A 26,457-nucleotide genomic window follows, 5' to 3' on the forward strand; every position below is an offset into this window, starting at 1 on the left:
TAAAAAGTACCAAAAGGTACTAGAAACCTTTCCTTAAAAGTACTAGAAATTTCGGGTTCACAATCGATGGGATTGACCACTGCACTTACGTTGTGTCCAGCAGAAACCTTCTCAGCCCAATTAGTCTTAAGGAAGGCTTGAGAAAAGGACGTAAGATTCGTAAATAAAGGCTCAGTGCATCTATTCGTCAATGGTCTAAAGTTGGACAGAAAAGTTTGTGGAAGAGTTTTCTGTAACAAGATCTACTTTAAACTTAAATTTATCCTTCGTCATGTTTTCAGTGCCATCCAAGTGGAAGTAGTCGCTATCAAGGAAGAAGTCAATAGTAAAGCGGCGATGAAGAGTCTGGGCTTAGTGCTGGTGCACTTGAATTTATTTCAGGAGTGTCTAAGAATTCTTTCGGTCATACCTCAATATTTCGTTATCGAAATTATATTGATGCCAGCTCACAACGTATTCTTGAAGCGCTTTCTTCCCAATAATAAGTGTGGAGGTTTCGTTGGGTCACAAGCCACATCAGCTAGTGCTGGACATGAGGGGTTATGATGCCCTTTTTGTCGCCGGTCAACCGTCACAGTTCTCGTAAGCCGAGACACAGCCAGATGGGCGTCCATACGGTGGACCTAAACATAACTGCAGTTCTTCTGCACACAATTAAAAAAATAATTACAAAAGCTTGCGGGTATGTGAAATTCAGTGAGTGGTAAATAGTTTTAAATATGAATTCTAGTTATACCACAATAAAAATTATGTATTTGTTTATTGATATTCAATACAATAACCTTTGGATATATTTAAGCATATTTAAATTTTAAATCTAAAACTTGTTTCTAAGACGAGTACATTTAAAATATGAGAGAGAGAGAGAGAGAGAGAGAGAGAGAGAGAGAGAGAAGCGTTAACTCGATAAGTCGAAAAAGGTAAGCTAATGGGGGGAAACCGAGAGGCAGATAAAAGAACTTAACCTGTTAAGTGAATATGTCGTATATATGCGTCAATTTCAAAAGTTCATTTTTAGTTAATGCCGTATATGTGCGTCATGCCGAAAAAGGAAATTGCATTTTCTATGAAATTTAAAGTTAAGCATAAAACGAAAATTTCCCTGTTATTTTGACATTATAAAGTAAGCATGAATACTGCATTTCCCGATAATCGTTATCATAATCGTTCAGCCAACGCGCACGGTGAATCCAATATTTGGCTGAAAACCGGTTTTGCACCGGCAGTCTTCGCTTGAAATTAATTCAGCACAGTAAATCGAGCTGTCTAAGAAAAACTAATCGCTTAACAGGTTAATATCATATTTGGTAACATGTTTTCTAAGCTCATTTTTAAAACACTTAATATTTTTCAGCTTGTTCAGACTGTTAAAAAGTGAGTAGTAAAAACTAAAGATTGGCGTTGACTTATGTAAATTCTAGCATTAAGTTGATATCTGCAACAAGAAGGGAATCTAAGGCCTTATGTATGTAAGCCCAAAGACACAAGGCAAGGTTTATAATTAAAAGAAAAATATATATATTTCCAAAGAGCTTTTCATTCTTTGTTCTTCCGTTAAAACGTGCCTTGTTTTTCATTTTTATTTTCTACTCACCGACACGTTAATTTGACTGAGCTGCCTTCTGGTACAATTACATCTGATGAGGTATCTTCAGCAACAAAATCGGGTGGTATTACTACATCCAGGAAGCCAATCTGTTAAACGAAAAGTGGAAGTATAAAATTTTAAACAATGAATACAACGAATATTCTACGATATCGATTATATTTTTAGATATGCTGGAGAAAGCGTTAAGGAAGCTTTAAACGAAATATGAATGGTGAGTTGCTTTAGAAGCAACATCTGTCACGTTTATTGCTAATTTTTTTCCTTCTGTCTGAAAATTTATATAATTACACTATGCGGCTACTAAAAAAAGACACTAATGCGGTATATCACTGACGAGTGAGGAAAGCTTTAGAATATTACACCAAAAATGATAGAATGCGAGATTGCGCCTTCCAAATTCGCTGGCGGCGAGATCATCTCTTAAAATAAACAAACAGAAAGAAGAGTGTGAGGGGGAGTGGCCACGGCGTCATCGGCAAAACTGGAAAAAAATGTATTTGGAGACATTTCCATAATTCGTGTTTCCATAATTTAACACGGGGTACCTCATTTTAAATAATTTGTTTAATCTAGAAATCAAAAATCTTAAAATCACAATACTACCAAGCCTTTCAATGAATATTTACAAACCAGTAACTTCTCTTCCTTTTGTTTTCATTTGATCGGATGAGGTCGTCGGATGTCAAAAACACGAAAAATAAAATAGTGGATTTCGGAAGACGCCACATTTAGTATTTCGTGCACTGCGATATTGAACCACCAGCTGCTTTGTCTTTAAACTTCACATTTTTTTGTGGTACAGTGCATTGAAGTTTTCTTCATTTGGTCTCAAGTTGATTTAAAGCATTCAAAAAGTTTATTTAGTTTAGTTTATTTATTCATTTAGATTATAATTAGATTTTTTCGAATTTCTAGAAATTTTGTACAAAGTTTAAAACTTGAATTGTTATGGCATTTACTAAGGACTGAACTATTTTTTTATATAAAAAAATTATCCAAATTAATACATGAACAAAAAATAAAGAAATCTTGCCAATATTTAGGTGGCTGAGCTGCATAACGAAATAGACGAAAATTCTTAGTCATGTAAGAGCATCATATATAAATAGAGGCTACTTACGGGAACTGGTAAGAATACACAACAGGTGTCTTTGAACTAAAGCACACAGTTAGTAAAGTAACCACTTAGTGAATCACATGAATGTGTGTGCTGTAATACCAATTAGCGTGATTGCGGTAAGTGAATTCAGAGCAACTGTAGTTTTACTATGTATAATCAAAGCTGTCATCAACTCCACGTCCGGATTTACTGTCTGGACGCCAACTTCCTGCCATAGCTGTCAAAGCACATACCCAAGCAAACTTATATTGTTGCACGAAAATAAAAATTCTCACATGACGTCCACCTTGATGGGCGCATAAAAATCACCTTTTAATAAACAGCAAAGACAACTACCCAACAACTTATGGCCACATAAATTGGTAGCAACAAATGAGCGAAAAGCACATTACCGGCAATGTAGCCGAGAAATTTACGCCCAACAAAGACGAGGAGTCGTGGTGGAAGAAAATTCTATAGGAAATAGTTGGCAGCTGTGAAAAAAGGAAAAACGCAAATAATTTGCTACTTTCTTGTAGCCCACAAATAGGAGTTATAAATATCTTGAGAAAGATGTGTAGGTATCCAAGTAAACACAAAAATATATGACAATACAGTAGCGGCAAAAAAAGAAAAAGTGTAAATAAACCGGTAAGATAAAATATACGCTTTAATTCCTAAGCAAGTTATAAAAACGTACTTAGAATATAAGTATGCCTTATTTCACATTTTTCCCCTTTTTTGTTTTTATTTTTGTTGGGGTAGTGAAGTTACTTAGGGTTTACAAGGAAGCTAAAAAATCCTTTTTCAAAACTTTTGAAGCAAAAAGGTTACAAAGGTCTAATATAATTATGTATTTTTGAGCATATTTGAAGAAATTAAAATTTTGTTCTAATATCGCACGCATTAAGGAGGAATCAATTCGATGTAAAAAGACACTTTTTTAAAAATCATTTTTTGGCGAGACGGATATATACTTATATACACATTAGGCCGGGTCGATTTGTGAGGAGGCAAAAAAATTGCCCATTGCTCTGTGAAAATCATATTCTAGGGATCAAAATAAGAAATTTTGCGGAAGGAACCATACCTCTAAAACGAATTCTGATGTCCCCCAATTTGGATAGAACGAAAAATCCCACTTTGACCCATTTAGAGTGCTCCAATCGACCCCCACTAACTTTGGACGGCCGATCCACCCATGCCAGTGGCATGAGGGGTTCCCCATACAATCATTTCAAAATATCACCATTTTTGGCCTTTACATGAGAAAAGAAACTAAAAAGTTCGACCCAAATTGGGGGACATCAGCATTCGTTTTAGAGGTATGGTTCCTTCGGCAAAGTTTCTTATTTTAATCCCTAGAATATGATTTTCACAGAGCAATGGGCGATTTTTTTGCCTCCCCACAAATCGACCCGGCCTAATACATATGCTATTAATCTTGTCAGTGTTACTTCGAATGACTTGTAACAATACTCCTCAGATATATATATTACATAGATATATATATATATATATATGCATATATATTATATATATGTATATTATGATTATTATTTTCTTAAAATAGGGTAGCAGTTTTATTCATTCGCAAAGTAAATACCATGGAAAGAAAGCATAAAAAGTAATTGAATATTTCAAGGGGACAAATTTGTTTGTTATTTTCTGTGCACTTTTACGTTCGTACTTAGTGAAATTTTCCGGTGAATAATTTTCTCGAACACTTTAACCCTCTAGCGACCTACCAAAATGACATTTTATTTAGACTTTATAAGGAAGTGGTCTAAACGACTGTTTCGTGGGTGAGATTCTAACCCATTAGGAATCTTTTAAGAAGTTATTACTCGGAATACTTTACTCGAATCAGATATTTCGCTCCGGTATGAATTTAAGCTCTTTTCTTATTTATTCTAAAAACTCTCAGGCAAAAAATTGCAAACTCAATATGACCATAAAAAAAATTTCGTCTGAGCACGCAAAAAGATTTAGAGGTTTCACTACAGGGTGTTCGGTGGCAGAATTAAAAGCTAAATAAAAAAATAATTAAAAACTAGTCACAAAAGTAATTTCAATAACTATTGCAAAGAAAACATGTGCGGATCTTTTTTTTTTTAATTATTTCCCCTAAATGTTAACCGGACTTCATGCCACTCGCTGGAGAAGTGATGTCGAGATGCCATTAACCTCGCGAACGATATTGTCTTTTAGTGCTGATGACTTAATAATGGGTTTTGAAAATGGGTTTCATCACTCCAAAGATAGTGTTTACCATACAAAACCGCTCCACATATAACTAAATGAGATGAATCAAATGATTAATCACCGGCACAAAAAACGATATTAACGAGGCCTCCTCCCGCTCATGGCATCAATTGTTAGTGAGTAACTTTAAACGTTTATATAATTCTAGAAACTATTTCACCATCAAAATGATGGTGGACTGTAAATACAAGGAGATGGTTACGCAGGGTTTGCGTATATCAGCGCAGGTCATCACTCAATTATATAATATTGTAGTTTCGATCTGTACTCCAGAGAATCTGCAGATTTTACTGGAATAAGTTCTCAGTTAGTCAGTTAGTTAGCTCGGTCTACTGTCAGATAATTTTTGTGTTGTTTCTAGATAAGTTTGTGCATTCCTTAAAGCGTTCGATTGTAAGATTTTAAAGCCACTATGTGTCAGATTATAGAATTGTCTTTTACACTCTTTATTGGGTATTTGTCCCTGCTCCTTCTCCTATTTGTAAAGTCCGCTTTGATGTTTTTCCGCAAATGGATGGCCCTACCGACTCCGAACGGCAAATGGTTTATTAGCTTTTGAGGAAAATGAGCTGTTGAGTTTTTTGGTAGAGTATCGCAGTATAATCAATCCCCCATGAACTGAAGGGTGAGGGAGGGTTAATATTACGTTCTTGTCTAAGCCCCAGAAGCGCCTTGGACCTATAAAGGGAGTTAACGATCTTTGCTTTGTCAGCAATTCGATTTACTTCAAAGTCAGAGTCTTCGGGTAACTAGAAAATCAGAAAAGTATTTGAAAGTATCTTCGTCTTATTATGACACACTTTCCATAGCCAGTTTGTAAGATGTTACCTAATGGGACCCGAGGACTTGAACGGCCGCTTGCGCCACGTTGCTATCCCTATGGACGTACTACTCTACTTTTATTTTGACCACGACTGTATTTATTTTTGGCCTCTGATAAACGTACCGCTATAACAAACGGCTGTTGTATATTTGTTGATACAATTATTTACACCAACTGTTAGATACCGGTCGCACTGTCATATACTTTACTATCAAATATTTGTACGCCCCTCGCTGTTGCTTTTTTGATTGTACATATCGTTAAAAGGCAAAAAAAAAAAAAAAAACACCTAAAAGTATCCATTCGCTCGTGCATTTTCGCATCATCGTCCAGCCGCAAAAATGCGAGAAATACGAAAATTCATGCTATTAAATTTTCTGCCAAGCGAGGTGAATGAGCAGACGAAGAAGTGAAATAAAAATTAAGGAAGCATGAAATACATTTTATTGGCGCCATAAACTTCACTTGGTTGGACATTGAAGTGTGCGCTGCCCGGATGGGCATTGGGCAGTGGGGTGGGGTGAGGAGCGGTAGTATTTTCTTGCAAGCAATATTCCTATTAAACCCTGCAGCTCTATGATTTTCATTGTTTCAGTACAATATTTGTTTGCTCTTTCACTTGATTGTGTATGTTGAAGAAAAAACTTACCTACTCATGTGAACATACACTAGAGTTTGTTCGTTTGTTAAGCCGGTCTTTCCATTGCATTTAGAGGTTTTTTAGTTGAATGCCACCATGCCATATTCAGCTTAATGGCAATGTTTGTTTGTTTTGACCAAAATGCACACCCAGAGTTCGACACTTTGCGAATTGCTTTGAAATAAAATGGTTTTTTGTTTTTGTTTGCGTGTCCTTTTTGGTTTTTTGTTTTCAGTTGTGGAAATAAAGCAATGTTTATCATGTGAGATTCTAAGTGGCGAATAAGTAATATTTAAAGTATTTTTTACAAAGAAATTTAATGTTGCTCATACGCCGCGGCAGTTAGTTCGTATGATTATACTTATACAACTATGTAAGTACATTTTGCAAATATGACAAGTTGTCTTCAGTTAATCTATTGACAATAGATTATTTTACCAGTTTTTTCTACCTTCCGATTTATTCCAAGGAAGAGAACTAAGAGGAGGAATGCGTGGTTTTCAAAGTCCTAAGCCAGCCTCTTAATACTAAGATGGCCAAATCCTTGTCTCCAACAAAATAAAAAAATTAGGTACCATATTTAATTCCAAAGAACATTTGTTATACGACTTCTCACGTATTTGCATTTTAGACATTTTAAACGGAGTTATTTTGGTTGATCTCTTGCATGGCGAGACTTTTTTAAAAGTGACGCCTAGAAGTCGGTAGTGAAATATTCCCCGTCGGTACCTTACTCTAAGTCATCTCCGGCATTTTTCGAGTAGACAGATATACAATTTTATACGATAGAATAACGCGTTAAAATTATTTAAATGTATTGTGAAAGTAGTCGATATTTAAGAATGACATATCGCAAAATTTCTTATGTTTTTGGTGCAAAGAAACGTTTGACTGAGCTAACAACTCAATGCTTGCTGGAAAATTTTCAAGAAACTGGTTCTGTTGAAGATAAAAGAAATAGGTGGCAGACCAAAAGCTGGACGCTCTTTTGAGAATATTGCTGCTGTAGCGCAAAATGTTGCTGAACAACCTTCTACATTGATATCCTGACGTTTTCAATAATTAGACATTTATGAATCGACTGTTTGGCGGATTTGATCTGTAATGGATGCTCATGGTGAACATATAAATGATTTAATTTTTTACAAACAATTATTCAGAGTCATATTTTGAACAAAAACATAGAAGCCTAAACGAAACTAAAATTGTGTATGCTTTATTTTAAAACGATGCTATTGCATGTTAAGTGATTCAAGTATTTTGAATATTGGCGCAATTTTTTCTGATAATTAGTTTAGTTGTAGGCTTGAGTATAATAGGAAGTAAGCTGAAGTAACTTTTAATACAATTTAATAATGTTGTGCTTTCCTCAATGTTGAAAATTGTTATATGGCAGATTTCAAAATTTTTTTATATGAAAGGTATTCCAATAAGAGGTGTTATTTTGATATTCAAAGAAAAATACTATTTTTTAATATAAATGATCGGTTGTTTATTTCATTAAAATAACATCAGGCAAATGACTACCACGACCACGCTTACAGGGTAATATCCTTTTCATGAAATTTTCCATAACCGAATTGCAAAGTGGCTGCCCTATGTCCTCGATAGCCTTACGAATTCCATCTTTGAGGTCTTGAATTGACCCTGGGCTGTTGGCGTAGACCTTCTCTTTCACGTGACCCCAAAGAAAAAAGTCACAGGGTGTTAAATCACAAGATCTCGGTGGCCAATTCTGATTACCTCTTCGAGAGATAACACGGGGCGGAAACTTTTCCCGTAAAATATCAATGGTTTCGTTGCTTGTGTGGCACGTAGTGCCGTCTTGTTGAAAATAAACGTTGTCCAGCTCCATATCATAGAATTCTGGCCATCGTTATAATAACTATTAATATCGTAAATAACACCTATATTATTATTGGAAAACCCTTTACTTGTTCAGAATATAAACCTGCATTTTAAAAACAATTTTTGGCGGAAAGAAAACATTTTTTGTTAGAAATTTACGGGAAATTTTATTGGTTTAACATCTTTAAAAATTCATTTCAGATTTTTTCTTAAATCTTTTATTAATGTTTATTATGTTCGTTGGTTGATCGAAGCGTCGCCATTTAGATTAATACACAAATGTACTGTAGTTTTCATTGGTTCGCGGTACGTATTCGAATATAACTCGAGAAGTTATGGGAATACCATTATGAAACTTTTAGGGATTACTGGGCTTGATATCAGCTTTGAATAAACAAATTTCCAGAAAATTTTTAATAACTAAATTAAGTAATTTTTCCAAGAAAGTATTTTAAGTGGTACATTTTATACTAAAAATTTAAAAATGTAAAAAAAGAAAACCGAAAATATTTCACTTTAAAAACTCTGTATCACAATTTTTCGCTTTTAAAAAATATTCAAATTGTTAAATTTTTTTAATTAAGTTTCTATTGTATTTAAGATTTCAGTTGAACCAGTTTTCAGAAAAATTTATGAGAATGGCCAAAATACTCAGATCACTTGAGATGGAATCGCTTATAAGCTTATTATTGAGATATATACGTATTTTTAAGTAAGAAATAATTTTTTTATCGGCACACAAAATTCCAAAAAGTGTAAGCTACTTTGAAAATCTCTATTTATAAATATATGTGCTTCCTTATTCACTCCACTTGGGAGCATAGGGTCTCGACAAGACTTTTCCATCGTACGCGGTTCTCGGCTGTTGATTTTACGCCGTACCATGTGATGTCGGCATCTACTAGCTCGCAGAACATCGACCTTCTCCGAGTAATCTTTTGACCTCTACTCCCTTATGGGTTACAGTCCAGTGCGATTTTCGTGATGTACTATTTTCATCACCTAACCATCGCCACTTTCTGCGTTTGATTTGCCATAGGATGGGCTCCTCATTCGTTGATCTCCACAGTGTATCGTTGCTGATGGTGTTCAACCAGAATATTCTACAGATGATGCGGAGGCATTTGCTGACGAAATATAGTAGCCCCAGTGTGATGGTGCTAGAGACCAGCCATGTTGCGGTTCCGTACAACAATACTGACTTCGCACGTGAGCCGAATATTCGTAGTTTAGTGCGCCTGGAGATTTGCGAACTCCTCTATACTGTATGCATTCGCCCATATGCCGCCCTTACTTTATTTAGCCTGAAGTTGACATCTTTATCTGCTCCGCCGTCTGTCGTGATGGTGCAGCCGAGGTGCAGAAGTTTTCAACAAACTCCACCGGGCATCCGTCAACCATTATATGTCTTGCTTTATTGTGGTTTTTCATAGACTGCGTCTGTTCGCCTTCGCTTGCATGTCTATGTATATATACAGTAATATATACTGGAATATATCAAACAAAATTTCTGGCACTTGAGGATGACACTTGACTGGAACCCGCGGTCGAAAAATAAACACTTGGTCGGTGCTGCGCGAAATAGCAGATGCCGTCATCTCATGGGACGGTGCTAAAACAACAGCACATAACTGTGTTAGATTGAAGTCTTGTCGAGGCTCTATGCTCCAGAGAGGAGTCAACAAGGCAAAAAAAAATTTTGCTTAATATTGGGAGTATTTATTACAAAGGCTATGCTACGATACCTTCAAAGCACAATTTTTTCTTTCTTGCTTAGTACAACTAGGAATGGTTAAGCAATGCAAAGCGCCATTGAATAGAGTATTCAGCAAGTTCTTTAAGTTTTGTTTTTTGGCTTTTCAGTCACTGAATTCGCCGTTACCAATGAGTTAGTTAGGGAGAAGTTCTTGATGACCTCACGGTGTTTCAATAGCCGTAACAGCAACATCAGGTGCTACGAAAAATGACCACAAACTTCATATGACCTGAATATAGCCGTAAAAGTACATGGACTATCACAAGGCATTGGTCTATTTCCGCTCATTCGAAAAGATCAACAACTGCTTACAATGGATACTGTAGAAGCTGTAGATATTAAAATTCAAGGTCTACTCTGGCCGCTTTTGAGTCCAAATCTCTGCAGTATTTACTCAACTGCGTCATCCACAATATTCTGGATTATTATATTAACTAAACAACTAGTTCTATCATCATCCCCATTAAACGGACGTTATTGTATCAAAATGGCAATTAGTTGCTACTTAGGTAATGAGTTCTTCACTTCCTCACCTAAGCTCTTTTCATGTGTCTCAAAGAATTTTTACTTTGATTATAGAGGTCTCTATCACAACATGGTTGAAAAAATTACTGCGGGGATTAATGTACATAATTCCAACTCCATTTCATCTAAACTAGTTTCCCAATGTTTAAAGGAACTGCTCGGTTTGGTCATTGGCTTCAAATTACCCGGTTTCCGGACACAGGAATATAGAGGGTAATGAGAAAGCAGACGGGCTAGTAAGGAAAGGTTCAACACTAAACGTAACAGAGTCGGTTGCAGTCGCTACCCCATTCAATACATTAAAAACATCCATGGCGTCACACTAATATGCTTTATACGAAAGAAGGTGAAGCAAATGAATACGTGTAGTACTACAAGAAAAACATGGCCGTCGTACAAAATCCTGAGGACGAATTACCTGTTAGGAAGATCTCGCTCAAACATTTCAAGTACTACTACAAACCTTACTGGTCACTGGAAGGTAGGGAATCATGCAACCAGACTTAACCTTCTTTCCAATCCATTCTGCAGAAGTTGTCAAGCGGTGCGGGTGAAAGAAAATCTTTTCCACTATTTATGCGAGTGTCGAAGTTTAGCGAGAACAGGACTTCGCTCATTCGGTAAACCTTTCCTACAGGAAATTAATGAAATCACAGACATAGAGATAACACATTTGCTGTTATATTTGGCCTTTCGAAATGAATCTGACCTATAGTTTCAAGCCGAATCCGAATGACCGATATTTTATTTTGTTTTTATGAGGAGCTTTTTCAAGGCAGAAATACACTTGGAGGTTTGTCATTGCCTGCCGAGAGGCGACCGCTATTTTGGTGTTTCACCGTTCTCTCTGAATTCCGAATGGTAGTTATGCACCAACCCATTCGACTACGGCGACGCTAGTCACTAATTAGGATTATTTAGTATAAATACTTAACCACCACCCAACAACAACATCAACATGTCACATTTTAACTTATCTATATATGAATATTTTGTTTTATAAACAACTTATAATAGTAGTTTTCTGCACTACTACTACCGAAATTTGTTTACGATTTACACTTCCTTTTAGTTTTCGTCCTCTGCCAACCTTTATTCAGTAATTTCCACTAGGTTTGATTTTCACTTCTTTCCTTCATTGCCATTTTTCTACACTTACCTGACTTTTCATTGGATCCGTATTCAGTTGACACATATAGCCACCGCGATCCTCTTCCGACACTGCCTTTATATGTAAATTCCATGTATTCTGATCCAAGTGACTAACACTGACGCGTGGATTGTGTGTGATGACGTTCTCGTGTATCGCTTGAATAGCTTTTGTATCTGCTTTTAGCCACCCCACCTGATAATGGTGCCGCGCAGACAAGTGTCGACAGATAGCCGAATAGACAGCGGTAGTATTAGCACAAATGGCAGGAAAATAGCAACGAAGTGCCGGTAGGTGTTTGTAGAAAGCAATACAACAACAATGTACGTAAGCAGTCAGCAGTAATTGTAGTAGTTAAATCGCAATTGTGATAGTTGAAAGTTGATCAGCAGCAGTTAGGCGATGTCGAGTGTTCATGTGGAGAAAATGGGAGAGAAAAACAGATTATGAAACAAAAGCCTCATTGGCTGATATGTTTGTGGATTTGTGTATGTATTACTGGCTAAGCGCCCGCATATGTTAACACACCACAAAATGCTCGCTTGCCTGTTTCAGTTATTCTAACACTAGTTAAAAAAATATTTTGATAATTGAAAATTTTAAATGTGAAATCTAACTGAGATTGACATAAAGTTTTTAACGTTTTTTTTTTTATAATAATGTATATAAATGAACAATTACTCCGCTAATAAACTGACTGCTGGCAGAGTGAATAAAAAAATAACTAAATAAAAAGAAATCGATATGATGAAATGTTGGCAAGACCTATACAAATTTCAAAATAAATTGGGTTTGCGATAGTCAGATCAACGCGTTGTAAATGTGTCATCAAGATATGCTTTTAAATTTCATATACTGTGGATTTCATACTCGGAGGTGGGGCTTATTGACAATTTTTGACAACTGATTTCATTGTTAATTAATTTTAATAATTTTTGTTATAAAAATGTTATTGATTTACTATCAAAAACTATACAAATCTATGTTTCAAATTTTTTGCAAATCTATATTACAACAAAAAAAAATTACTAAAATTTCAAACTTTTTATTCAAAATGTTTACAAACATTTCGGGCATGTAGAGTTTCAGTTCATAGAATTTTGGTGTAAAAAAGTTAATAAATATCATACGTTAAAATTTTAAAGCTTTTTCTCCAAGTAAACTGTTTTCGCAATTAATTTAAATGAAGTTATAGACCAAAATTTAAGTGTACTGATAAATATAGAACAGCAATATTTGCAGCATTTTTGAAATGAAATCATCGAAACCATTCTTTACATCCGTAACTAACAAACTACAGTTTACCATTTTCACTTACCCTATAACCACCCAAATGTCGCACATGACATGTGAATGTAGCATCTCGACCCACTGCTACTGAGACATTTGAGATGCTTTCCACAAACTCAGGTTGAAAGGTGAAACTTTCTGCAAAGAAAAGGACAGAAATATGGATTTTTGAAAAATTTAAAGATTAGGAAGAATCATTTATTTTATTTGGAATATGTTATTATTGTTATTATTTCTTAGATAAATCAAAAATACCTACATATATCTAGATTCAAGAAACAAAGAGTGGCAGACAGGCTTACGATAATTTTAAAGTTTTATTATACTTTTTTTTAAGTTTATAAATAAACTCAAATTTCAAATAGATAAATCACTAAAAACGTGTATATATTCCGTATTAGTTCAGTGTGTGCGACACGTAGATTTCAGATAGTAATTAATTCTATATATTGTATTTAAAATGAATGTTTGTCTGTATGCCATCGATGAACTCAAAAACTACTTGACCGATTATTATAAAAATTGGTAAATATATGTATGTATTTTCCACGGAGAAGGTTTGTAGAATATGCTCATAGATGTAACTCGCTACCAGGTGGCGCGTGGCGCTGCAGAGTAGCAACTTCTGCCCCGTTCAACCGATTGTCATGAAAATCAGTATGAACATGTATTTTTACAATATCTCACAAGAAAGCATTAGAAGCGCTTGATCGTACACTGCGAGATTTGAGAGGGAACAGACGGATCTTCGGTGGCGCACTCATTTTATTGTCTGGTGATTTTCGACAAACACTGCCCGTTATACCACGTTCTACACCCGGTGATGAACTTATTGCATGTCTTAAATCATCAGTTCTATGGCGTCATTTACAGAAGTTGACTTTGAAAACTAACATGCGTGTACAACTACAACGGGATGCATCGGCTGGAAATTTTGCAAATCAATTATTGCATATTGGAAATGGGCGAATGGAAATTGATGAATCTACACAGTGTATCACCCTGCCAGCAAACTTCTGTAAGATCACGGAAAGCATCGACGAATTGGTACAAAAAGTTTTCCCAAACATTGCACAAAGCTACAAAATCCATCAGTGGCTCAGTACGCGTGCTATATTAGCAGCCAAAAACATCAATATCAATACCATCAACTTCACCATTCAGCATGGAATACCCAGTGAAACGACAAGATATAAGTCCATTGATACTGTGGAAAATCAAGACGAGGTTGTCAACTATCCAACTGGATTCTTGAATTCGCTTGATTTGCCAGGCATGCCGCCGTACGTTCTTACATTGAAAATTGGCGTACCCATCAATCTTCGTCGAAACATAAATCCATTATGACTTTGCAACGGAACCAGACTCTCAGTCAAGAAAATAATGAACAATGTTATCGAAGCAACAATTTTGACTGGAAAAATCAAAAGTGAAGACGTACTGTTGCCACGTATCCCAATGATCCCGACAGATATGCCATTCGAATTCAAACGTTTACAGCTCCCGCTGCGACTCGCTTTCGCAATGACTATTAACAAAGCACAAGGACAATCGTGACAAGTGTGTGGACTAAATTTGGAGAATCCATGCTTCTCACATGGACAGCTCTATGTGGCTTGCTCACGTGTCGGAAAACCTTCTGATTTATTCGTCTACGCACTAGATGGAAAATCACGAAATATTGTGTATCCCACAGCACTTCAATAAACATCGATTTAAAACTAAATTTTGCAATGTCACAATTCTTTCGAAATAAATCAATAAAATGGTTTAGAATGAATTGAATATTTGTGATTTTTCTTTAAAGTTATTTTTCTTTTTTTTTCGTAAATATTAGTTGTTGTACAGCTAGTTAATCCTGTAAAAAATGAATTCTATATTATAAAAATTTTCAATTCTTTTTTCATGTTTTCTGCACGAGCTTCTGCTCATAAATCAATATCGGCCTTACAAGTATTTGGTAGATTCGTGTTTTATTTTCCATGCTTCCATTGTTATATACTTGTTTTTACAAGCGGTTTCTTGCGGACACCCTGATATCCGTGCAGCGTTTGCAAGTCTCTCTCGCACCTCTGCTATTATAATATATTTCGATTGCTAGACACGAGCACATCTACAACCGAATATTTAAGTTGCATTACTTGTTCTATCAAATGACGGATCAATCTCCAACTTGCATCTTTTAGGTTTTTTTGATATTACTAAGATTTAGGTTTTTCAGTTGAAACTTCCATATTGTATTTTTTGAAAGTTATAACAAAGCGATGCAAAAGGCTTTACAGATTATCTTTGAAATCAGCTACCAAAAACAGCATCGTCTGCGTAACATATTATTGATATGTTTCCATTGTTCATTTTGTATCCATCCAGTTGCCTCACCTCTGAGATAATTTTATCCAGAAGATTATCCCTAGAACACACACCCAGAAAATACCACGTAAACACACACCCGAGATACGATTGTACCCGGGACCTTATTTTGCGGTTTTTTTAATGCTTATTCAACCGATTTCTATGATTTTTGTTTTAAATGTATATTTTAATATATAACAAGTATTTTGTTTTTTGTTTCACTCGAATATTCCTACTGGTTCCAGCGATATGGGCAAATAAAGTCAGGACATGCAACAGTGGATTTTTGTTTTTGTTGTTGTCCTGATAAATGCAAAACAAAATAATATAATTTATAATAATATACTTGTAGAGTAACAACGAATACACATTTTGGTTTTTATTTCATTGAAATTTCTACCTGGTTGAAAAGATATGTGCAAAAAGGTCGCGCAAGGTATGGGTACGTAGGTAGCAAATACACTGGTATAACTGGTTTTTGTATTTTATATGCAGCTGCAAGGGTTGTTTTCACACGAGGTGTTGTTATAAATGCTGCCTGTTGATATTTTCATTATTGTTTTGGTGCTCAAAAGTGTAAGAAGTGAAAATAAATATAACTGAAACTATAAATAACTGGATACGAAATGACTTCAAGAAGAAACGAATATTTATCAAGTGCAGCATATAGAAGGTAAAAAATGTAAAATAAGCAACAATGTAAACATATACTAATTTTTTTTTTATTATGCAGGCTAACTGAGGAACAGCGAGAATCATATATACAATCTTTATTTGATGAAATTTGTGACGATGACGCTCCCTATGACTTTGACTCGAAGATGAAGAAGAAATTCAATTCAATGACATTGAAATTGCTGATGACGATGCTGAAGTTTCGCAAAGTGCCGCAGAAGTATTACCTGATTATGCGGACTATGAGGATGATGAAGAAGACGATGAAGAAGAAGAAGTAGAAGAAAATAATGAATTACCTGCTAGTGGCGAAAAATTTGTTGCACGTGATGGTACTGAGTGGATGAAAGAACCAAATGTAAGTCGTCAGGTACTCAGACAAAATATTATAAGAGAACGTTCTGGACCAGCTAGATGCACTGAAATGTTGTCAATAGAGCAAACATTCAAATGTTTCATGAACGTTGAAATGGCTGATATAATTATGCGCCACACAAATAAGTTAGCAAAAGAAACTTATAATGCTTACAACAATGCGCATCCAAACACAACTCCTAAGTCATGGACGCCTGTGTCAATAACAGAGCTGTATGCATTTTTTGGCATACTTATTATGACTGGTGCGAACCATAGCAATGGAGAACATGTTCAAGATTTATGGAGCGTCAAAAACTATCCTTTATATCGCGCCACAATGGGAGTCAACCGTTTCTGTTCGATATTGCTGTTCCTAAGATTTGACGATAAAAAGACTCGTGCAACACGCTTACTAACTGATAAAGCAGCACCGATCAGTGAGTTGTGGACGATGATGAACAATAATCTTGCTGCACATTACAAGCCCAGCTCATGCTTGACGATTGATGAACAATTATTTCCTTACCGTGGACGCACACGGTTTACGCAGTACATACCGTCAAAACCTGCTAAATATGGTGTCAAGGTTTGGTGGATTTGCGATGCCACAAATGCATATCCACTGCATGGACAAATATGCACTGGCCAAGCAGAAACTGGTAGGGAAACGAACCAAGGCGAACGAGTGGTGAAGGATTTGTCTGCCAAATACCAATGAAGTGGCCGAAACATTACAATGGACAATTTTTTTACGACCTTGCCAGTTGCAGAACTGCTTCTCACCTGGAAACTCACGATCGTTGGAACTTTGTGCAAAAACAAATCATATATTCCTCAAGAAATGAAGCAGAACAAAAACAGGACAATTGGTTCAACGACATTTGGCTTCAAAAATAATGTGACAATGTGCTCTTATGTTCCCAAAAAAGAGGTTGTCTGTAAAGTCGGTTTACTGACGATAGTTTAACGTGACAACGTCATAAGAAAATATTGATGGAATGGTTGCAATTTTCAAAACAAAATTTTAATTTTATTTGTTTGATAGATATTTTGTATGGACATAGAGAAGGAGGTAAATGGAATTGCAATGGAATAGGTCAAGTTACATTTACACAAACGATAAAAATGACGAAACATTTATCAAATTCATGAAATATATGTTCAATTTCGATTGCGCATCAGACGTTAATAAGTCAACAACACTAAGAGGCACCATCATCGATTTGCCTTTTTCAAGACACTTTACACTCGAAACACTCCCTTTCATTTCCTACTTTTTCTGTCATCGTCCTATTCTCAACAGGGAAATGGTTCATTACCATGCACACTGGAAGAAGGCATATCCAAATACAAGTATGTGAATTTATATACAAATGAGCAAGGTAACGGCAATGAGCAAGGTAACGACATATGAGCAAGGTAACACTAATGAGCAAGGTAACGCCACATTTTTTCGTGCGTGCAGCCTGTTAAATCGAATTATAAGACGTTATCACGTCAAAAAATAAAGAAGTAATTTAGCTTTCGACCACGCATAATGATGCTGAAATAGCTGACAGTGGGAAACCTGAAATAATTGAATATTATAATCGTACCAAAGGTGGTGTTGATCGAATGGACCAAATGTTTGCGGAATATCCAACACAAAGACAAACAAAACGATGGCCACTAGCGATGTTCTTCAACATGTTGGACATTACAGCTCTTGCAGCCTACATTGTCTCCGATTTGAATAACCCTATATTGCCTTGAAGAACAAACAACAAGCGTAAGCAGATCCTGCGCAGAAGCATTGTGTATGCCCATTATTGAAGCCAGAGCCATAAATCGCCAAGTGACGCGAAATTTTTCGACTAAAATTGCTATTGAAGCATATTTCAACCGACCGCTGGAATCAATGGTGTCAACAGCAGCATCAACATATGCCGCAGCGCGCCCGCCAAAACCTGTGTCCGGATCTTGCTATTTATGTTACGCACAAGAGGAAAAACGCCGTAGAAAAACCAAAAAGCTGTGCGCCAAATGTAAGAAGCCAATGTGTCTTGAACATTCGGTCACATCAACAAATTGCTCTATTTGCTATGATTTTCCTTAGATATAAGATGCATTTTTATAATTTTTATAATAAAAGTCAATAATATAATGTGTGAAATAAATATTTTTAATTTTTCAAATAAAAAAATAATATAAAAAATGTTTTTTTTTGATTATTATGAGGATTTTTACTATTGGGGTACAAACGTATCCCGGGTGTGTGTTTACGTTTATAATGTGTTTGGAAGGCTGTAGCTCCTGAACCAATGGTCCGATATGGTTCAAATTTTGAATTTGAACTCAAAACTAAATAATCTTCCTAGATCCAAAGTTAGCGGTATAGAGGTATAGCGGTTCAAAAGTTACAACACTTCAAAGTTGAAGTGGATACATTTGTACCCGGGTGTGTGTTCTAGGGTTAAAAAGTTGTGGACTTATGGAGTCATCTTGCCCTATTCCGGTAGCGCAATGCATTTTTTTGCAAGCTGATTTATTTGTAAACTTGATTATTATAAGAAGTGCAGTGAAAAAAATTTTCAAAAAAATGTAATAACTTTGAGATTTACTCAATGTTCAAAGTTTCTCAAATGTCTCAAATTTTTATATATGTACCTATAAAATTTGATGTTATTCTGAAAAAAACAGGTTTTCGGTACTTGCTGCCTTGAAAAATTGATACCTTTGACCAATTTATAACTCCTCTTTTTTACCAATTTAGAATTTTGAGACGGTTTTATAAAGTCTTCAAGCTTTCGAAATAAGTTTCGAGCTACAATCAAGAAAACCCCTTCTTTTTTTACATTTTGCTTACTTTGAAAATTACACAGGCCGACAAAATTTAACCAACATTCAGACCCAGAAACCTATATTTCCGAAGGTTTATGAAGCGCTGAATCCAAATCTGGCCTCAGAATTGCTCTATCAGCTCTGGTTTTTGAGATATCCTACCCTAAAAGTGCAGAAACACCATTTTTGCCCATATTTGAGGTTATGTAGCCTTGCAGATGTTTTCTTTCACCAAAATTAAAGGATGGCATCTTTAAACACAATCCTTCTTTTTTCAAATGGCGTTGAGTTTGCTCAAATATCATTTTTTTTCGCTAAGATATCGCATGTTGAAATTTTCCTGTTTCTAAATTTTCCTACCTATCTCCTGTAATGCTCTCCAACATTTGTAGGTGTTCGCAATATATGCATAAGTATTTAAATAACTTCAAATGTATAAACATGAGTCTAACTATTAACTTTCTTAAGCACGTATCTGAGCCCGTTCGAATTTTTTTAGCTTCAGCGGCCCTCGTAGAATTATTTGCTTAAAATTTCAGTGGAACATTGTAATTCTTCAATTGCCTTTCTTTAATGATCTTTCATTATAGTTGTTTTGAGAATGGGTCAAAAATGCCCATTAAGAGTTAGAGGGTTAGAATTTAGTACAAAAAAAGCCCACCTAGATTCAACCACAGAAGCCTCAATTCAAAAATTTTATTTGGAGTATTTTTATTCGCGATATTTGTGATAAGCTATTCGCATTTTCGCTAAATATTTTAAAACTTTACTCTTCGTAAAATAGATTCCTGAACTAGCACCATTTTCGACAAAGGTGGTCTGGGAGATATTCTCTTTCATAATTATTAGCATTTGTTCTTCTCAAGTAACTACCGTAGCACAGTGTAATTATTGTCGTTATTGATCCTTATTTAACAGGTTTACCTTTAACAACCAAAACAATATTTTTTCGAATCTGCATATTTAAAATTGGAAAGTTTCCTTTCGGTTCGGTTACAGTATATTATACTACTGCGAAAGACTGAGTGTATCAAGATGCTGATTTAAGTAAGAGAAAAGTTATGTCATTCCTACTCAAACTACCTACAAGCACTTCTCTTTCACCCGACGACAGCTAAATAAATAAATAGTAGGTAGACAACACAAGCAAAAACTCGGCTAGAAGCAACTGCAGAAGCTATTTATTTGTATATTGCAACAGTGCGTGTGAGCAGCGATGACCTCACATCATTTGCTCAGCTGCATCACAGACACCGCAATACAGCAGTGGAGAGCGCAATTGTTAACGTATGCTTACAAATATATACACATGAATTTATATAATAAAGGGTTTTTCAAAAGACGTGCCTAGATGTGGTTTTAAAATAAAACATGTCCAAATTTGGATACTTTCAGATTTAATTATTTTTTATTCAAAATACGGCTCTTAACAACTATTTGTAAAAAATGGCATCATTTAAATGCCAATCATGATTACGTATATAGGTAGATTCCGTCAAACATGAATGACTTTTTTTGAGACCGTCGAGATATCGATAGTGTAGGTTAGTCAGCAACAATATTCTCAACTGAAGTCCAGTTTTTGATCTGCCAGTCCTTTTTCCATCCTTGACCGAACCTGTTTCTTAAAATTTTTTCTCCAACCTTCGACTCATTCGAACGATTATATCCACCAAAAAATTACGAATGATGCGATATGTGGTTCTTAAAGGTTGACCGTTTTCATAATTAGTTTCAACAATTTTAACTACTTGACGAATGTCAAAGATGACATGAAAAGGGGGCCGTCTAAGAATTACTCACTACTGACTTCTTGGCGTCACTTTTGAAATACCCTTTATTTATACAAAAATATATGCACCTTTGTATGTGCAAACGTATGGCAGGTTGTTGCAAGAGCTACTGCGTTACTTGTGGATTATGGTAAGTGAATAAACAGATTGACAAACAAGCTAACCACAGTCGGAACAAAAAAGGGGTGAGAGGTCAGCAAGACAATGGGTAAGACTGAAGTGAACGGCAATGCTGTCGCATACGACGATGATAGGATGTGAAATGCAGTTGGAAATAGGCTAAGAAACAGGGTGGCGTACAACAGAAAGAGGGCACAACAACAGAAAATATGAAGCAAGTAATTCATTGAGAAGCGGAAGTGTGGCAAAGGAAGTGCGTTTGAATGATGCGAAGCGAACAATGCTGACGACTGACGCCAGCAGGTCAAACAATGCAAACATGGCCGCAAACAACACAAACAGTAACTGCACAAGTGCTTGTGTTGGCATGCACTGGTGTATGTGTGCGTGCATTGCGGGTGTTATGTTTGTTTGTGTGCATACAAATTAAATTGGGAAAAATTTTGTGGAAGTAATTCAAATGCATTTTAGGCCAGCACGGCGTATGATCAACAAAAAAGGCAGTGGAGAATGAGGCAGCAGCTGCTATGAAAGAGAACAAATATTTCAGTGCACCGCAAATATAAATGTGTGCAGGTATGTGGTTTATTCCACGCTGACACTGTTCAGATAAGCTTTGTTAGTCTGATTGAAGGCACAATTCTTCGGGGCGGCTAAATTAATGCGACTTTCACTGATAGGTAAAATATCTTTTTGAGCAGGCTATAGGATACTTTTTACATAGAAAATTCATTACTATGGCGATAGCTTCAAAATATTTGCTATATTTCGATTCATATTCAAAAGTTGTACTGAGTAGATAAAAAAAGTGCATTTACAAAAAAAAAAAAAAAAACTGACTGGTTAGGTGGTGCTCGAAACGGCATACTCTGAAAAATCGTGTTGCTGGTCCATTTTAGTACAATTCTAGCATATTTGTAGCTTAGATAGAAAACCATACTATTACTCAAAATTTATCCACCAGGACTTGTTCATGTTGGGGTATTTCGGAAAATTCTATTTTTGGTTCGTTTGCTTCAAATTCTGCATTGGTATGCTGTCTTGATATAATTGACAGCCCACATCAGCTGGTGATTATTCAAAATTTGATTACGTCTATAGAAAACTCAAAAGATCCTGCCAGCACTACTAGCAGAAGAACAAAGCACCAATAGAGTGTGCGGGAGGGATCTCAGTAATAATCCAGTATAAGAACAGCGCACAGTAGTTCAATGACTTTGCCATGGTGTCGACATTACTAAACATGGAAAAAATTTTGTTGACACAAAGACAAGGAAAATCAGCTACTTCTAAGGCTTTATCGGGAATAGCAGCCACTTAAACAGTGTTTAGAATACCAATAGATTAAGATATCATTGGACATTCGGAAAGTTACAATTGCAGAGATTGTCGTAAAGCCAACATTACGTGCGATTGCAGTTCAATAAAATCGAAAGAGTCCATCTTAGCCAATCAAAAGGCTGTATAGGCGAACTCTCAGAGAGTATCGACCATAAGATCAAACTAGGGGTGTTGATACGATCTAGGTTTTACTAGTTTTACCACTGGAAACAGGGCCGGATGAGAGAGAAGCATGCTTCAAGAACTCTACTCGGAGGCAACTCTGCTTAATCTTTCGACTTAATAATTGTTTTGAAAAAGAAACAAACTTTGAATATATAGGGAAAATAGTGCAGTGTTCAACTTGGTTTCAGGTTTATCAGAATTTTAGCTGATGGAGCCTAAGAGGAAGAATAATTGATTTACTTTCGAGAGCATAACTGGAGTAAAATTAGCCTCACACTATATGCTTCATGACCTTTGCTTTGAGACCACCAAACTACACGATGAATTTGAGTGGATAAGTAATTTCAAAGAATCTTAGGGCATATTTATATTATTAGCTCTCGAATTTTCAAACTCAAGCGGCGGCCGTAGCCGAATGTGTTGGTGTGTAACTACCATTCGGAGTACGCAGGTTTAAATCTCCGTGAAGCATTAAGATGAAGAATTTTTTATTCCAATAGCAGTCGCCCTTCAACAGGCAATAGCAACCTTTCGAGTGTATTTCTGCCATGGAAAAGTTCCTCATAAAAAATATCTGCCGTTCAGAGTCGGCTTAAAACTGTAGGTCTCTCAATTTGTGTAACAACATCAAGATGCACGCCACAAATAGGAGGAGGAGTTCTGCCAGACACCCAAAAAGTGTGTAAGCGCCAATTATATATAGGTATATATATAATCCCCAAGCCAAATTGAGTCAAAAAAAGATTTATTTTAATTAAATTTCTTGCGTTGGCACATATATTTTATTGCTAAAAGTTAATAAAAAAGAAATTGTATATTAAAAGAAAATTTTATTTAAAATACTTTTTATTTACTTACACATAAAAACAATTTCGTCAATAATAAAGAGAAAAAAAACAAATAAAGATTTACAACATATTAAACAAACTTTGTTCAATAATTGCACCTAAAATAATCTTACAAAGAAATTTGGGTACCGCTCTTAATTTATTGGGAATTAACAAAATACGTTTAACACGTTCGCGGACGTGAATGCTATAGCATTCATTTTTATAGTGATGCAAAATGACGTGAATGCTACAGCATTCAAATTTTAAAGCCAAGTTTTGTTCATTTAATTTCATGTAACTTTAAGTTTTTGTAATTAATATACATTTAAAAGTAATGACCACTTGATTCATTAAGTACTTTCATATAACAGTTAAAATACGATGTTCTGACTACTCTTATAATATATGTGTAATCAGATTTAGGATATTACAACCAGTTTCAAAAATATTTGCCTGTCTATTTTTGCAGCTCCCTGAAATTTTTTGTGTCCGCGAACATGTTAATGTGTATTTTTTTAGTAAGATGGCAGATACTCTACAAAAGTATGGCGCTGAAGAGCGAAGCGAATGAATCTACGCTGAACTGTTTGGATTTGTGGGAATGTCTACATATTTCAAGATTTGACGATCCAAAATACCTGATTTTAAGAGGTCCCGGTGGTCTAGAGCTCGAAAATTTAGGGTATTTTGATGAAGTTTTTTTACAATAAAAACGAAATAACGAATAAAACGAAAAACGATATTTAAATTTTTTAAACTTTTTATTTAATTCTTTTAAATACAAAAATGAAAAAAAAAAATTTAATTTTAATATTCTAAAGAATGGCGCTGAAGTTGACCCTCCTGAAAATTTAGACCTGGACGGTGTTGCCCATTTTGGCTCTTCTATTTATCTGAAACACAAAAACCAAAAAAATTATTAATAAATATGACTGCAGCTATGCTCCGCTACTAAAATAATTTAAAAAAAATTTACAAAATGGCGCAGTTTGGAATTTCGTACTCTAAAAATTGTGTGTTTTTCAGTTTTTTAATTAAAAAAAATGAAATAATTGAAATAATAATATGATTCTAGTACGGGCGACAGCCATTGATGTTGTGAACAACATATTAAAATTTCAAACGATTCGGTTGAATATTTTTGGACAACACCAAGCCGAAAAAAGTCGTTTCGAGATAAATGAGTTTAAAGTTTGAGGCACAGGCGCGCGTGGGCTATAGAAGCTATAATATTGGGAATTTCCGCATGAAAATTTCATAGTATATTCTTAAGATACTATACTTTTGAAATATCGAAAAAACGAAAAATCAATTGTTTTTTAATTTCTAGACCACCGGGTCCCCTTAACTGTAGGTCATGTGAGTAAAGGAGAATTGGAATGTGAAATTTGAAATTTGAAAAGCATTCAAAAGTCTTGACTTACAGGTTTGTCATTTAGTTGAATATCAAACAATTTGAAGTTTTTTAACACCAATAGAAATAAGCAGCTAGGACCTTCTGAATGGCATATGTGTTATCAGTGTGTATTTCTCTTCAACCCCAATATTTTTCACCTTGTTCGCCTTTTTTAAAATTTCAGCCTTTTAATTAGAGTCTTGAGAAAATTTTAAGGTATGCAGTTTTTAACTCCTTCTTCAATGCTCATACAGCGTGTTAATTTTGGACAATTTTTTTTTGCAGAGTATATTGAGAATTGCCTTGCATGCGAGTATGAAGTACGTATTCGGAAGGCTTTTATATGGAACAAAAAGTTTAACACCTCAGCGAAAGAAATAGTCAAAAATCAATGAGAATTTTGAGCCACTTGAAACTAGCACTCTATTTTTTTTGTACCAATATTTAAGAAAAATTATTTTTTGAAGTGTATGATTTCGAACTGACTATTAAAATCAAGAAATAATTAAATGGTATACATAATTAAATTACAAACTTACATCTATCTAAACTAAAAGAAAGGGTTCAGTAGTACAGAAAATTCTTTTCCTGCAACTGAGAAATGTAGTAATTTAAATTGGAAGATCTCATTCAAGCTGCAATTAGGGGTGCCGTACCGCAGCCATAACCGTAACCATAGGAATCAGCTGTTCTGATTAGTCATGTAAGCGTAACTGTAAGCGATTATATGTGCCGACCCATAACGTCATAAGATTAACCGTAGCCGTATGTATCTATTGAGTTTTGGGCTTTCTCCGTAACCGTAAGCAGCTGTAAAATACTTTACTTTATTTGTTTTGGTGATTGTGATAAAAATTTGGATATGGGAAATAAATAACGAAAAATTAATTGACTTAGTAAAATATTATTCGTGTTTTTTTGACAAAAGGCAAATGTTGTAATTAATTCTAATTCAGTATCAGCTGTTTATGGTTACGGCATGATTAATCGACAAATGCTGTAATGTTGCGGCTAAGGTTATGGTTACGGCATCACTAATTGCACCTCTCAATAGGAATGGGCTATAAAACTGCATACCTTCAATATTTTAAAATACTGAACAGAAATTTGTACATTTTGAATTATTTTTTTAAGAAATTTGTTAACTTTTTTGATTTTGTACTAAGTTGGAGGTTTGAGGCATATGATTTTGTTGTAAAATATACTATACTTTAAAAAAAAAAAAAAAAAAAAATTGTGTAAACTTTTAAACAAAGGTGCATGTACGGTAAGTTCACTGCATATTGTAGGCGCAAAAAAAATTGTATCTGGTGCAAAAAAAAAAAAAAATTAAAAAATCAAAAAAAAAATTTTAAATAAAAAATTGAAATTGAAATTAAAATTTGAAATTAATTAATTAATTCACTTTTGTTTAGTTAAATTAAGAATTTTTGTGTAGGTGTCTGTATTTGTTTTAACTTATTCGAAAAAAACCATCAAAATTTATATTTTTTTTTACTTTTTTGCACCAAAGTGCAACCTATCGGAAGTTTTTGGATCAAATAAATTATAGAAAGAGGAAGACCTTTTGATGGTTAAAATTTTTATACTTAACACATTGACT

At 35.0% G+C, this 26,457-nt stretch overlaps 1 protein-coding gene across 1 annotated transcript in view; it reads right to left on the bottom strand.

Annotated features, from left to right (window-relative positions):
* LOC128858184 (lachesin) overlaps window positions 1-26,457 on the bottom strand; it is a 123,755-nt gene that overhangs the window by 46,065 nt on the left and 51,233 nt on the right. Inside the window, exons 2-4 of the mRNA XM_054094237.1 lie at window positions 13,034-13,143; window positions 11,725-11,910; window positions 1,595-1,695 (exon numbers count right to left, since the gene is read on the bottom strand). Of these exons, the coding sequence (XP_053950212.1) occupies window positions 1,595-1,695; window positions 11,725-11,910; window positions 13,034-13,143 (397 nt within the window). The remainder of the gene's footprint in view (window positions 1-1,594; window positions 1,696-11,724; window positions 11,911-13,033; window positions 13,144-26,457) is intronic.

Source organism: Anastrepha ludens, chromosome 3 (assembly GCF_028408465.1).
Source record: "Anastrepha ludens isolate Willacy chromosome 3, idAnaLude1.1, whole genome shotgun sequence".
Taxonomy (NCBI): Eukaryota; Metazoa; Arthropoda; class Insecta; order Diptera; family Tephritidae; genus Anastrepha; species Anastrepha ludens.